Genomic DNA, 15,230 nt, shown 5'->3' with positions numbered 1-15,230 from the left:
CTACCCGAATTGTGGCCCTTCCCAAGCCTGCGTCCCAGCCCCGCCCCTCTCTCTGGACGCATCTCTGGGCCCCATCATCACCAGGCGCCGGGCCCTCCCTCCCGCCCCCCCTTTCTCCTCCCTCCTTCCTTCCCTCCCTTCCTCCTACTCTCCCTCCCTCCCAGCTCCTGCACCAGGAAACGGCCTGGATCCCGGCAGCCAGCGGCCTGACCCGTGAGATCCCTAACCTGGCAGGCAGGAGGGATTGGAGACAGGCTGAGGGTTGGGGTGAGGGAGGAGCTGGGCCTTTGGGCTGCTCTGGGGGGAGACCGGAGTAGAGATGGTGTCAGCAGGAAGCCCTTGGCCCTGGGTTTCCCGGGAGGACAGTCATTAAACATGGATTCGGCCACACAGCTGGTAGAGCGTTGGAGGCAGGGGCCTGGTCCTGGGAGCTGCAATCCCAGCCTTTCTCAGCCCAGACCCTAATCCCTGGCCTTCCCCACCTGGCTCTGATATCCTCCTCCCCTTCCCAGGGCTCCACGCAGGCCAGGAGGATGAAAGGCCCCAGCTGGGGGCTCCTTGCCACCAGTGCTGGGTCCTAAGAGCTGCCATCCAGGCTGGGTGAGTGTGCCCCTCCTTCTCTGCCCCTGGCAACCCTTGGTTCCCCCACCTTTCCCTTCGGCCCGTCTCCTCCCCCATCTTGTGCCTCTGCCAGCGTCTTCACATCTTACCTCTGGGGAGGTTCTAAGCCTCTTCTCTAGCCAAAAGGTGTGTACTACAGAGAGGGGTTTGTAGGGGTATCATAGAACTGGTGTTGTCTTATTATGGGTAAAATCTAAAGTAGTTTTAAGTTAAATTTACTTGTTTACATTTAATAACAAGTAAATTGAATTTAATTTGTTGTTGCCTCTCCCTGCCTAGTGGTCTCTGAACATTCCCTCCCACCTCCCTTCCTGTCTCATTGGGTTGGCCAAACCTGAAATGCTCCATTCTGTGTCTCTGACTAAATATACTCATGCCAGTCTTTTATCCTTGACCTTTACAGCCGCCCGGATGGCGACCCCAGCCTCGGCCCCAGACACACGGGCTCTGGTGGCAGACTTTGTAGGCTACAAGCTGAGGCAGAAGGGTTATGTTTGTGGAGCGGGTCCCGGAGAGGGCCCAGCAGCTGACCCGCTGCACCAAGCCATGCGGGCAGCTGGAGATGAGTTCGAGACCCGTTTCCGTCGCACCTTCTCTGATCTGGCGGCTCAGCTGCATGTGACCCCGGGCTCAGCCCAGCAACGCTTCACCCAGGTCTCTGATGAACTCTTCCAAGGGGGCCCCAACTGGGGTCGCCTTGTGGCCTTCTTTGTCTTTGGAGCTGCTCTGTGTGCTGAGAGTGTCAACAAGGAGATGGAGCCACTTGTGGGACAAGTACAGGAGTGGATGGTGGCCTACCTGGAGACGCGGCTGGCCGACTGGATCCACAGTAGTGGGGGCTGGGTAAGAAGCTTCTCAGTTGCTGCTCTGCACATCCCTCTGCAAAGCTGGTCTCCAGGAGGGGCGTGGGGGTGGGGGGGTGCTCTGGCTGGAGGCTGGGAGGCTGTGCTGGGAATGAATGAGGCATGGGGGCTGAGACACCCTATTTGGGTGGAATCAGATGCCCTCGCTATGGGCATGACGCAGGATGCTGCACTCCAGGGCTGCCATGCAGTCATCACTGGATGGGCACATGGTCTAAAGCAGAGAACAGAATCCATAGTACCCATGGGAGTGCCAGCAAATGGCATCCAGACGTCATTTTACACTTGAGTACATGGGCATGGGGGGAGGAATCAGGGATGGGTGGTGGTCAGGCAAATCTAGTCAAAGGATGCCAGTTCTGAGTAGAATTTAAAAAAAAATTTTTTAGCAGAATTTTGTCCAAGGAAAGGTTGGGATTCACTTGAGGCAGGGAAGGCAGATAAGCCAAGCGCTCATGGGGGATGAAAGGGGGTTGCAGCCAGTTAGCTTTGGCCAGAGTGGGGCTGGGCATGGGGTAGTGCTTGCAGTGAATGGAACTGGAACTCTCCCTCTCCTCTTTTCTCTACTCTTTCCTCTCCTGATATCCCTTTCTCCTTCTTTCTCTCCTGCTTCCCTTCTCTCCCACAGGCGGAGTTCACAGCTCTATACGGGGACGGGGCCCTGGAGGAGGCTCGACGCCTGCGGGAGGGGAACTGGGCCTCAGTGAGGACAGTGCTGACGGGGGCCGTGGCACTAGGGGCCTTGGTAACTGTAGGAGCATTTTTTGCTAGCAAGTGAGAAAGTCCAGGGCCAAGTGGGGCTAGGTGTGCCGGGGGACAGGAGAGCAGGACAGAACAGAGAATGCCCTTGAAAGAAGTGGGGTGAAGGGATGGGCATGGAACTAGGATGGGAAGGGGCAGGGTAGTGTGTGAGGGGACTGAGTGTGCCAGGCAGGCAGTTGGAAGAGTGAACTGGAGACCTTGGGGAATGTATTGGGAAAGTCAGGGGCCAGGAGATGGAGTCATTCCAGGGGGAGGGGGAGGTGGGAGGGATCATGCCTGTAGGTGTAGGCACAGGAAACTAGCTGGAGCTCAGTTTGCAGCCCCGAGGAAGGTGGACTTGCATAAGGGGCTGGCACCTCCATTGGATGAGTGGGATTTGGGGAGAACACGGAAGGCACGTCCCTTTGAATGGAAGCTCAGATTCTCAGGTGATAGGGAGAGGCGGCTGTGACAGGGGGCTGCTTGGACATGCGTGTGCATGTGCATGCTGGGCTGCTTGTCTAATCTGGTGGTAGTGGGATTCTTTAAAGAGAAAACATTCCCTCTTGCAGTGGCAAGAAAAGGGGCAGTTCTCTGCCCCCCTCTCAATCCCCCCCTCCCTCCTTCCCTTGTCCTGTTGCCTCAAGGCTGAGGGAGAAACACTGTATACAGATGAAGGCTTCGGTCACTTCTCTGCAGAAAGTCGTTAGCAGGGCTTTGGAGAGAAGTGCAGTTCTACAGCCGGCCTTGTTCCTTCACGGTCCCCCTTCCTCGTGCATCATGCACTTGCTGCTGCCTCCTGGGCTCTGACAGAAAGGCAGGGCTGCGGAGCCTGCAGTGGGTAGAGGCTTTGGTAGCTGGACCTGCCTGCCGCCTTCCTCTCCCACTGGGGTACACTGGTGCCTAAAGTGTCCCCTATCTCTGGGACCTTATGTTCCCAAACTTAAACTCTAAATTGGGGCTCTAATTAATTTTCCTTCTGAGTGTAGATGTACACGCTGATCTAGAATACAGTCTGGGTCCTGCACTATGTCTCAGTGAGACTGCTGATGCCTTGAGAGGAACATTCCAGCTCTGAAACCCATGGGTGTGAGGGTGATGTGTACTCCGTGCCTGGCCTGTTCCGTGTGGTGGGCTTTGGTGCTGCTTTATCAAGGGCCAGGTGTATGGGTTCTAGAGCACCTACCATGATCTGGAAGCATTTATATTTTCTTTGAAGCCACGCTATTTGCATGGGTGTTGTCTGTACCTCAGAGTCTGCGAATGTTAACTTTAGAGCTCACAGCCCTCTAGAACAGATTCAGACTATAGCTTTTTCTTTTGAGAAAGAAATGATTTCACTCCAAATGCATGCCCTGAGCCAGACCTCACTGCTGCACTTTCTAAGGTGCTAAAATTGCTGCTCTCCGATGCTGACTTCTCCATACACAGTGCTCTAGAACCCTGCCCTTGATCCTGAGCACTGATCAGCTTAGCTAGACCATGGTTAACTCTTGGAGATTTTTCACTTGGTCCCAGAAGGTGGCAACCTAGTTGTACTCACTAGAATGTGGGACCAAAATTGGCCTCAGGTGGTTAGCCCAAACTTTTATGCTTGAGAGAGGGCTGCACTTTTTAATGGTATTTATGGGGGAGGTGGTAGGCTGCATGTGCCACTTGGCGTGTCATGAGTATGCTGATGCTAGAAACTCAGAGCGGCTCTGTGGCAGGCCACTGGGGTGGGGGTGGGGGTGGGTCTCTGACTTGCTCAGGACAAACTAGGCCAGTGGTTTTCAAACTGCTTGGCAGAGCCCCAACATTTCCTAGGGGTTGCCTCAGGAGTCCTTGGGGAAGATGAAGGTGAAAGGGGAGGGTGGCACACTGAGCAGGCTGGGCTACTTGCCCTCAAACAGAACAGCTCTCCTTGTAGTTGTCTTACACGTCGGGGTTCAGGGTAAGATTTTATTTGCATTAAGGGGTTTGCTGCTGAAAAAAAGTTAGAAAACCACTGACTAGACCATCGGCTCCAAATTGGAGCCTGTGCTCCCCCAGATTTGGGGCAGACTCGTCACCCTACCCTCTACTACAGGGTGCCTTTCCATGTTAGCTCTTCTGGGGGGCCTTTAGCAAACAGGGGCAGTGGGGACCATGGTAACTGAGATGCCCTACTCTGAGGCCTTCACACCTGGGTGGAAGGAGAGGCTGTATTCTGAAAGTGTAAGGGGGCTGGTATGGATTCCTAGAAGCATAGCTTGGGTGGGACCACAGTGAGCTGTTTTGAACTATCTTGCCCTTCTTGATGGGCAATGGAAACCCCAGAGAATCTTCTGTCAGGGAAAAGTAGAGACTCTTCTAGAGCCATAGAGTTCCTTGGGATTAGTTCTTGGCCAGGAAGCCTGAGTATGGCTCCCAATTTTTAAACCCATTCCTTTTTTTTTTTTTTTTAAATAAGGGAAATAAATCTAATTGCTATTTTTCAGAGATTAAATAGGCGGAGAGGGTGTTTCCTTCTCTCCAGAGCCCAAAGGGACAAATAGGGACTGCTTAGGCCAAGGAAGGAGCAGAAGTAGAGCAACTGGGTCCTGCGATTATTAAGCCCACTCCCCACTTATTCTAGGGCATACACTATTTTACTTTTTTAAATCATAAAATGGCAGGAGAAAGATTTGGTTAGTTTAGAAGAAAAGAAAAAGCTCTATAAATATAAATATATATTCCTGTATTTTTATTTAATAATTTATAAATACCAAGTTCGTTTGACTTTTATTTTTGTGTAATATGTAATGGTCGTATTAAAAATAAATAAATAAAGCCCAGAAGTTTAATGAGAAGGACTGATCAGGGTTTGTGACTTCTACACTGTGTAGCCTGGGGTCAGGGTGTTTCTTGATCCAATCATCTCGACCTGCCCTTTGTTAAAGACAAGAACTGGAGTAATAGAGATTTTGGAAGTGTTGAATAGGAAATCAGAGTTGTTCCCCTATCCTCCCACTTGGGTCAAATGCCTAAAGCCAAGAACTCCATCTGTGCCAGCCCAAGCCTTAAGAGGTTGTGTGTATACTAGTATGGTACTTTGGGACGGCACAAAGAAAACCTACCAAATATCTTTGTATGATGGCAGTCAAGTCCCCAGTTGTGTTCAAACTCTAATCAGAAGTGTGTGATAGTGAGCATTTCTCCCCAATATACCCTGTTGCCTACTTTAGACTTAAGTCTGGCAAAAATGAAGTTCCTGCTTCCTTTCCTGATCCCTTGAGACAATTGGTTTCGGACATTTTAATACAAACTGCTAAGTTGGATGGAAACGATAGGAATTAGCCCATCCTCTGTACTTCTAGTCTAGGACCACATCAAAATCATGTCTGACAGGAATCGTGGTCCTAATTTTAAATTACAAGCAGGAATTTTCTAGTCTTTCTAGAATCCAATGCAATAAAATATTTGGGTTTATGTGTTAAAATTGTAGAAAGAAATACATTGCTTAGAGGCATCCAGGGTTGCATTTCCATTCTCTGTAAAAAAAAAAATATACAGGGCAAGCCATCTTAAAATCTGAGAGTGGCTTGGTGAACATGGCACCAGGGGAAAGGGGAATTAGATGCTCTTAATAGTTAATACCTTCAGGCTATGATAGCTAGTGCATTTATCTCCACTGCAGTGTTATTGGTTTAATAATTGATTGATTGATATTTGCCAAAAAGCAACATCTTACTAGAATACTCAAAAGATAAAATATGGGAAAATACAGATTTTTAAAATAGGGAAAATTGAAATATTTTAATAAAATGAAAGCAAAAGGAAAATTAATGCACAGAAGGCATTCTTTAAACAGTTTTCCCAAATACTAAAGCGAGGCTATGAATTCAGTTCTGAGCTTCTTGGCAGCAAAGACAAATTAGGAAACACAATGAGATTCACATTCATCTTAGGATTTGTAAAAGTATATCAGTTCCCAAGATGGGCAAAAAGTTTTGTGGCTCTTCTGAGAAGACGCTGAGTGATATCAAGGACACCACAATCTGTAATACCTGAGAGCACATATGCTGAATTTTGCACCACTGTTTCTTATAGAAATGCCAAATGGGGATTCAGTAGGCCCTAAGCTTGTTTAACTAGGTTCATCACAATTTGGCCAAAATATGCTCTATGATGCTACAGTTTAATACTGGGATAAATTTTAGACTAAATGGACAGGTGGATTGTTTACCTTTCAGTTTTCTGTGAATGTTATTTCTCCAAATGGCATTTTTGGTTAAAGTTAAGCAACATTTAGTTAAAATTTTAGCAAGTTGATGGACTGTAGATATTCTGTGTTTTTAAGACTAGATCCTTTGAAAACTTTAAAAGCTGCCTTAAATGTGGATAGAGGTGAGATATAAATTACAATATTTTAAAAATCAACCAGAAAACAATATAATGAAATATTATATAGTTCTTCATTCAGTCATTCATGTAGCAAAACATTCAAACATCTTTTGTGTGTTAAGCATAGTTAGGCACTGAAGTAGAGAAGTGAATAAACAAGCACAGATTTCTGCCATCATGTTACTTACATTCTAGTAAGAGAAACAAACAACAGGTAAATAAATCTCACCATATTCACGAACATAACATTTCATGTTAGGTGACAAATGCTATGAAGAGCCTAGCTGGTTTGGCTCAATGGGTAGAGGGTCCGCCTGCAGACTGAAAGGTCCCAGGTTCAATTCCGGTCAAGGGCACATGCCCGGGTGGTGGGTTCGATCCTCAGTGAGGGGTGTGCACAATGATTCTCTCTCATCATTGATGTTTCTCTCTCCCTCTCCCTTCCTCTCTGAAATCAATAAAAATATATCTTTAAAAAATGCTATGAAGAAAAATAATTCATTAGGGCAGGATTGGAAGGTGTACCTATGTATAGATTTCAAATTTAAATAGAGTGGTTAGGAAAGGCCTCATTTCTAAGGTGACGAGTAAAGTCATTAAAAATGAAATTGGAGCCCTAGCTGGTTTGGTTTAGTGGACAGAGTATCAGCCTGCGGACTGAAAGGTCCTGCGTTCGATTCCGGTCAAGGGCACATGCCCGGCTCAATCCCCAGTAGGGGGTGTGCAGGAGGCAGCCAGTTGGTGATTCATCATTGATGCTTCTCTCTCTCTCTTTCCTTCCTCTCTGAAATCAATAAAAATATATTTTTTTAAAAAGGAAAAAATAATATATACAGTATGTTCCCAAAAATAAACAAATAAATGTGTGCACACATGCCTCTATATGTATTTTTGTGTTGAAAATTTAAGGAAGGGTATATACCAAAATATCAGTAGTGATTATCTCTGGGTGGTGGATTTTATGGGTAATTTTGTCTTATTCTTTTTGTTGTCAGTATTTTCTGTTTTTCAAAAAGATGTTTTTATTGCCCAGCTGGCATGGCTCAGTGGTTGAATGTCAACCTATGAATCAGGAGGTCATGGTTCGATTCCCGGTTAGGACACATGCCCAGGTTGCAGGCTTAATCCCCAGTGGGGGTCCTGCAGGAGGCAGCTGATCAATGATTCTTTCTCATCATTGATGTTTCTCTCCCTCTCCCTTCCTCTCTGAAATCAATAAAAATATATTTTAAAAATATGGTTTTTTTTGCCCTGACTGGTTTGGCTCAGTGGATAGAGCATCGGCCTGCGGAGTCAAGGGTCCTGGGTTCGATTACAGTCAAGGGCATGTACCTTGGTTGCAGGCACATCCCCAGTGGGGGGTATGCAGGAGGCAGCTGATCGATGTTTCTAACTCTCTATTCCTCTCCCTTCCTCTCTGTAAAAAATTAATAAAATATATTTAAAAAAAACTAAAATATATATGTTTTTATTGCATTTATTTATTTATTTATTTATTTATTTATTTATATTGGTTTTAGAGCAAGAGGAAAGGAGAGGGAGAGAGAGATAGAAACACTGATGCATCAACATATATTGGCTGTCTCCTGCATGCCCCTACCGGGGATCGAGTCTGCAACCCGGGCATGTACCCTGACTGGGACTGCTTGGTGCATGCCTTGACCCTCAACCACAGCCACACAGGGCCAGGCTATTTTCTCATATTTTCTGATATTTTAATAAGGAATACATAATCGCCGAAACCGGTTTGGCTCAGTGGATAGAGCGTCGGCCTGCGGACTGAAAGGTCCCGGGTTCGATTCCGGTCAAGGGCATGTACCTGGGTTGTGGGCACATCCCCAGTAGGAGATGTGCAGGAGGCGGCTGATTGATGTTTCTAACTCTCTATTTCTCTCCCTTCCTCTCTGTAAAAAATCAATAAAATATATATATAAAAAAAAGGAATACATAATTCTGGTACAGTATATTAAAACAAGTTTTTCAGGTACAAAATTTTTAAAAAGTTAACCAAACAGACTAGAAATTAAGCAGCCCAACAGAGGTTCCTTCTCATTTAAATGGCCACCCCACTTACTAGTATATACAAGGGAAGACCTAGGGATTGAAATAGGTAGGGCCAGACTTTGACTAGAGAGAATTGGAGTCTGGCCTCGCAGGTGTGGCTCAGTGGTTGAGCATCGACCTATGAATCAGGAGACCATGCTTTGATCCTGGGTCAGGGCACATGCTCGGGTTTGGAGCTCCATCCCCAGTAGGGGTTGTGCAGGAGGCCGCTGATCAATGATTCTCTCTAATCACTGATGTTTCTCTCTTCCTTTCCCTCTCTAAAATCAATACGAATATATATATATAATATATATATTTTTTCCTTTTCTTTTTTAAAAGAGAGTCCTAGCTGGTTTGGCTCAGTGGATAGAACATCTGCCTGCAGACTAAAGGCATGTACCTCGGTTGCAGGCTTGATCCCTGGCCCTGACTGGGAGGCAACCAATCAACATATCTCTCTCACATTGTTGTTTCTCTCTGTCTCTCCCCCTCCCTTCCACTCTCTCTAAAATTCAGTGGAAAAATATCCTCCAGTGAGGATTAATAACAAAAAATAAAATATCTTTAAAAAAAAAAAAAGAGCCCTGGCCGGTTTGGCTCAGTGGATAGAGCATCAGCCTGCGGACTGAGGGGTTCCAGGTTCGATTCCGGTCAGGGGCGCATGCCTCGTTGCGAGCTGGATCCCCAGTAGGGGGTGGGTCGGAGGCAGCTAATTGGTGATTCTCTCTCATCACTGATGTTTCTCTCTTTCCCTCTCCCTTCTTCTCTGGAATCAATAAAAAATAACAAGTAACAAACAAAAAAAAAGGAAAGAATTGGAGCCTGCTTAAAATAGAGTAAATGATCAATCTCTAAGGTTCTATATTAACACTGTCCAATATCCTCCTATATAATAAAAAGCTAATATGCAAATCAACTGAATGGCAGAATGCTCAACGCAGGAGCTGCCCCCTGGTGGTCAGTGCACTCCCACTGGGGGAGTGCACTCAGCCAGAAGCCAGACTCATGGCTGGAGAACACAGTGGTGGTGGCAGAAGCCTCTCCAGCCTCTGCGGCAGTGCTAAGAATGTCTGACTGATGGCTTGGGCCCGCTCCCTGCAGGGACATCCCCCGAGGGTGCAGGCCAGGCTGAGGGATCGCCCCCACACCAGTGCACAAATTTTGTAAATATAATACAAGCCACAGATGTAGTTTTACATTTTCCAGTAGCCTCATTTAAAATAAGCCAGTGTGGCTTAGTTGGTTGGAGCATTGTCCTGTGCACTGAAAGGTTGTGGATTCAATTCCTGGTTAGGGCACATACCTAGGTTGTGGGTTCGATTCCCAATTGGAGTGCATTCAAGAAGGCAACAGATCGATGTTCCTTTCTCACATCAATGTTTCTCTCTTTCCCGCCCCCTCTCTCTAAAATCAGTAAGTAGGTCCTCAGGTGAGGATTAAAAAAACAAACAAAACCCAGTAAAACTAATTTTAATAATATTTTATTTAACCCAGTATATAAAAACTTATAATTTCAATCTAAAATTAATATTAAACAATTAAGTTATTTTATAGTCTCTTTTTCATACTAAGTCATTGAAATTGGGTGTATATTTGACACTGCCAGCACATCTCATTTTAGACTATTCATTGCTTCGTGGGCTCAGTACCCATGTGTGACTATTAGTAGTTCTAGATTATAGAGAATTATTGTAGCCGGTAAAAATTTCAAAGCAGAGCTCTGGCCAGGTAGCTCAGTTGGTTAGAGCATCATCCCAATACTTCAAGGTTGCGGGTTTAATCCCCCATCAGGGCACATACAAGAATCAACCAATGAATGCATAAATAAATGGAACAACAAATAGATTTTCTTTCTCCAAAACCAATCAATAAATAAAATTAAGCAAAAAGAAAATTTCAAAGCAGGAGTCAAAAATGGGCATGGAACTACCAAGAAGCCAAGTATTTATGTTTAGTGAGAAAACTTTTCCCTTCCAGACAAAACTGGAGATATCCTCATTCATTTTACTAATTTAATTCTCCTTTTTGCAATTGCACTGACCATTCACTTCTATTAACACATTTTTCCTTCTTGAGCACATCACTGAGTTTCAGTTTTCCCAAAATTCTTCAGCTCTCTATTGATAGGTTATTACTGAAGGAAAATAATATACATAATGGGTGGATCTCATATTATTACATATACTAACTTTAAAAAAAAATCCTCAGAGTCATCTCTTTGATGTTCTTTATACATTAATAACAGGCAAGAAATCAGATTTTACAGATGATTCACTTAGTTACCACTTATTGAGCACACAGGGATAGGGAATGGGTAAATATCAGTAAGATGGTATCCATGCCTTCTAACAGGGAAGTATCTTTACAAGTCACCATTCAAATATCTTTTTTAATGTGTTTGAAAAAGTAATCATGCTTATTAGAGTAAGTTTGGAAGTTGGCGTTTTTACAAATTTTAAATAGCCCCCGCCCCCCCCCACACCACCACCACACACAAAAAAATAATATATGATATTGTGGAAAAATTTTAGAACATAGAAAATTATAAAGAAGATGATCAATCATAATCCTACTACCCGGAAAGAACCACTATTAATGTTTTGGCATATTGCTTTCCCATCTTTTATCTGTGCTTATATTTTATGATCATACCTATTCATAATGTATACTCCAATTCTGATTATTATATAGCAAGCATTTTTCTTTATCATTAAAATATTTTGAAGGTATAATGACTATGAAAAATTACATCTATGTTTGTACAATAATTTTCCTGAAAATGCCCACTTGGACATTCAAGTTGTTTACATTTTTTCAGTTTGATGGATATTTTAATTCTCAAATATTTTCCCAGTTTTTAGATTATTTGTTAATGAAATATGTTTTAATTGATTTTAGAGAGAGGGGGAGGCAGAGGGAGAAAGAGATAGAAACATCAATGATGACAGAGAACCATTGATCGGCTGCCCCCTGCACGTCCCCTACTGGGCATCCAGCGTGCAACCTGGGTATGTGCTCTGACCAAGAATCAAACTATGCTCTAGTTCACACCCACCAGGCTAGATTATTTCTTTAGAACAGATGATAAGAAACACAATTGCTGAGTTAAGAATTTCAACATTTCTTTTTCTTTCTTTTTTTTAACACCAAGCAACTTACAGGGCTACTGCTTCAAGAATTTCAACATTTTAAAAGCCTTTGGTGCCCTAACCTGTTTAGCTCAGTGGATAGAGCGTCGGCCTGCATACTAAAGGGTCCCAGGTTCGATTCTGGTCAAGGACATGTACCTTGGTTGTAGGCACATCCCCAGTAGGGAGTGTGCAGGAGGCAGCTGATCGATGCTTCTCTCTTATCGATGTTTCTAACTCTCTATCCCTCCCCCTTCCTCTCTGTAAACAATCAATAAAATATATTATTTAAAAAAAAGCTTTTGGTACATACTGCCAAAGACAAGACTATACTGGTTCTTGTTCCTTTTTACCCCCAATACCTAATTTTTTGGGTTTTTTAAAAATAAGATATACATAGTTTTAGTCATTCTTTATATACAATTTTGCATTCTACTTTTTTGGACTAACAAAAATGTTTATGTTTTCACACACTATGTGTAAACCTTTTATTTTTATTTTGTTGGTTAATCCTCACCTGGGATCTTTTTCTATTGATTTTTAGAGAGAGTGGAAGGGAGAGGGAGAGACAAAGAGAAACATCAATGTGAGAGACACATTGATTGTTTGCCTTCTGTACGCACCTCGACCAGGGCTGGAGAACCTGCAACCAAGGTACGTGCCCTTGACTGGGATCGAACCTGGGACCCTTCAGACTGAGGGCCAACGCTCTATCCACTCAGCCAAATAGGCTAGGGCTGTGTAAACCTTTTAATAGGTACATAATAATCTTTAGATGTATTATAGTTTGCCTACACACTTGTCTATTGTTGGAACTTAGTTTTTTTCCAGTTTCAGCATCAGATATAATGTAATCTTTGTGTTTTAAAACAAACCTTACAGTAATTTTGATAGATCTAAACTTTGAAAACTGACTTTTAATTCCCTGCTCACTTCTAATTAGTCTCATGACTTGGGCAAGTTACTTTACTTTTTCCTCATCTGTAAAAAAGATACGGTTTTGGAAATACTTCCTAAGGTGGTCATGAGACTGCAATGAGATACTATAGTAAAGAGGCTAGGATCGTGCCTGTTACAAAATCAAGTGCTCAACAAAATTAGGAATGAAGGCATTTTAAAAAATCCCATTTCTCTTAATTGGTTTGATTAGATTAAACTAGGTCCCAATAAAACACCCAAATCTTTATTGGATTAAGTACAGTATAAAAGGTTTTTCTTCCAGTGAACTCACATTGTAGAGCTTGTCTTCCGTGCTGAATTTAGTTCTCCCAGACCACTGAAGCTGATGAAGAAATTTTCAGGGAAATGTTTAGAGGACTGTGACTGTCACTCTGCTCCAAGTTCCCCTGTTTCTGAGGTAAGGATTTGCGAGAAAAAGTGAGTGAGGGGGGAAGAGTGGGGTATACTGAGAAGCTTGTGACTTTTGTTTTTGCAAACAGGGATGTCCTCTAGTCCAAATCCTCCTGCTCCTATTGGGGCTGTTTAACTATTTGGTTGGGCTCGTGTTAAACTGGCTTTCAAACCATAGCTTGGTCTGGCTACAAACATCCCTCTTGCCGACTTAGCACCTCCGTTCTTTCATTCTTTTTTTTTTTTTTTTTTTTTTTTTTTTTTTTTTTTGAAAATATATTTTATTAATTTTTTACAGAGAGGAAGGGAGAGAGATAGAGAGTTAGAAACATCGATGGGAGAGAAACATCGATCAGCTGCCTCCTGCACATCTCCCACTGGGGATGTGCCCGCAACCCAGGTACATGCCCTTGACCGGAATCGAACCTGGGACCTTTCAGTCCGCAGGCCGACGCTCTATCCACTGAGCCAAACCGGTTTCGGCCGTTCTTTCATTCTTAACAAATGCATAGGATCACTATCAAAATATGGCAACCCTGCCTTCCAGGACTAGGTCTCGCTGGTATCTAATAGTGCAACAGTGTGGTGGGATCCTGACTGGAGAAAGTCCTCTGGGGTCTGAAGGAGGATTTGGGGGCTGGGAAAGCACTGAAGATGAAGGGTGGTACCCAGAGCCCCAGTCAATGCATCCTTTGTCAGCAAACATTATTGGACACTTAACTATGTCTAGGTATATTGCCCCACAGGGGAGATGCAAATATAAATAGGATCCAGCCTCTTATCTCCAAGCTCTGAGGACCTAGTTAGGAAACGCAACACAAAATAATTAAGGTCACAGTGAAGTAGTCCTCCCCCCCCGCCCCCCCCCCCCCCCACCATGGGAAAGGAGGGGAGGCTAGTGGAAGGCTTCTCAGAAGAGGTTTGCAACGGTCTTGTTGAAGAGGAGCTGCAGGTACGGAGGCACCGACGGGTGCAGGTACACGCACTGCATTGAGTGTGGAAATAACATTTGCGTAGTAGTCTAGTCCTGAGGTCTGTAAGCCACGGTGGCCTGGACAGCAAGGGGCAGCAAACTCAGTCTGGGAGTTGTGCTGATTGGAGGGGCGACCTTGGAAGCCGAGAGACCCATTACGGGGACAGAGCAAAAAGTCCAAGATAAGGAAGAGGCGAAACTGGGACATACGCAGAGGTCTTGGAAAATACGTCCGTGCAGGAAGACGCAACGGAGAGGACTCGTGCCTGGTAGCTCTGGAATAAGGATTCCTCCCTGCTTGTTTGGGAGACTTGGTGGATGGTAGTACCAATAACTTGAATGGCAAAAGCAAGCTCCTTCTTGGGGACCTCCATTCAGAACCCTCCATTTCAAGCAATATCCCAATCTGCGGGTGCTTTTCTGGTCAGGAGACCAGTTGCCAGAAACCGCCGCAATGTGTCCGGCTCGTACCTTCCAACAGTTGGCAACCAGTAGTGTCAAATGGTGGCCACTTTAAGACTAGTCATGTGACCTGCGTTTTCCCGTGCGGTAAGCCCGGCGTGCCATTTGGGGGCAAGGTTCATCTATCAAAACGGATGTCAGCCCTTCGCGAGCCAATCGCCATCTGAGACTGGGCCACTGCGTCCAAGCAATCGGAAGATTGGTCCTTGCCACTTGTCTAGCCAGCGACCAATCACGAAGCGGCATATACCTCGTGCACCCGCCCATAAACGGAAGAAGCAGGAAAGTCGTCACAGCGTGGCGGTATTGTTACCTAAGGACTTGAGAGGAGGTGGGACGCGTGTTGATTGACTGGCCGATTTCACCTACCGGGATTTGAGAATTTGGAGCAATCCCCCGCCTCGGAGGTGGGGTCTTATTTGATTGCCAAGTAACATTCCCCAATGGAGTCTTAGCTCGTAGTGACGGGCAGGCTGCTTGACTAATGAGTCGTCGGCGTGGCCCGCACAGCTCTCCAATCGCTGGGCGGCGGGCCCCAGTCTGAGCGGCGATGGCGGCGGCGGCGGCTGAGGCAACGGAGAGGAAGCTGCGGGCGGTCGGGGCTCCGGGCCTGGAGGGTGGCGCCATCATATGGCCATTAATGTTGGTAAGTGGTGAGGTATTTTATTGTGGTTGGGGGGCTATGGGACTAGGCGCGGGTGT

General features: G+C 45.2%; 2 protein-coding genes across 4 annotated transcripts in view; both read left to right on the top strand.

The window, feature by feature from the left end:
• The first annotated feature begins 76 nt into the window (after nucleotides 1–76).
• BCL2L2 (BCL2 like 2) lies at nucleotides 77–5,067 on the top strand. 3 transcript variants are annotated; one of them, XM_006100045.3, is made up of 4 exons: nucleotides 77–213; nucleotides 513–600; nucleotides 1,025–1,464; nucleotides 2,113–5,067. In XM_006100045.3, exons 3-4 carry the CDS (start codon nucleotides 1,033–1,035, stop codon nucleotides 2,260–2,262), a joined length of 582 nt encoding a protein of 193 aa, XP_006100107.1. In that variant the 5' UTR covers nucleotides 77–213; nucleotides 513–600; nucleotides 1,025–1,032; the 3' UTR covers nucleotides 2,263–5,067. The 3 variants fall into 3 exon arrangements, with proteins under 3 accessions (XP_006100107.1, XP_023619475.1, XP_023619476.1); XM_023763707.1 differs by having other exon boundaries at nucleotides 141–234; XM_023763708.1 differs by lacking the exons at nucleotides 77–213; nucleotides 513–600 and adding an exon at nucleotides 607–747.
• A 7,225-nt stretch (nucleotides 5,068–12,292) lies between these two features.
• The window catches only part of LOC102417323 (polyadenylate-binding protein 2), a 7,434-nt gene continuing 4,496 nt past the window's right edge, over nucleotides 12,293–15,230 (top strand). Inside the window, exons 1-2 of the mRNA XM_006100046.3 lie at nucleotides 12,293–12,397; nucleotides 13,007–13,100. Of these exons, the coding sequence (XP_006100108.2) occupies nucleotides 13,029–13,100 (72 nt within the window). The 5' untranslated portion in view covers nucleotides 12,293–12,397; nucleotides 13,007–13,028. The remainder of the gene's footprint in view (nucleotides 12,398–13,006; nucleotides 13,101–15,230) is intronic.

This window comes from Myotis lucifugus, unplaced genomic scaffold (assembly GCF_000147115.1).
Source record: "Myotis lucifugus unplaced genomic scaffold, Myoluc2.0 scaffold_297, whole genome shotgun sequence".
Taxonomy (NCBI): Eukaryota; Metazoa; Chordata; class Mammalia; order Chiroptera; family Vespertilionidae; genus Myotis; species Myotis lucifugus.
This window is presented reverse-complemented; position numbering and strand designations above follow the sequence as displayed.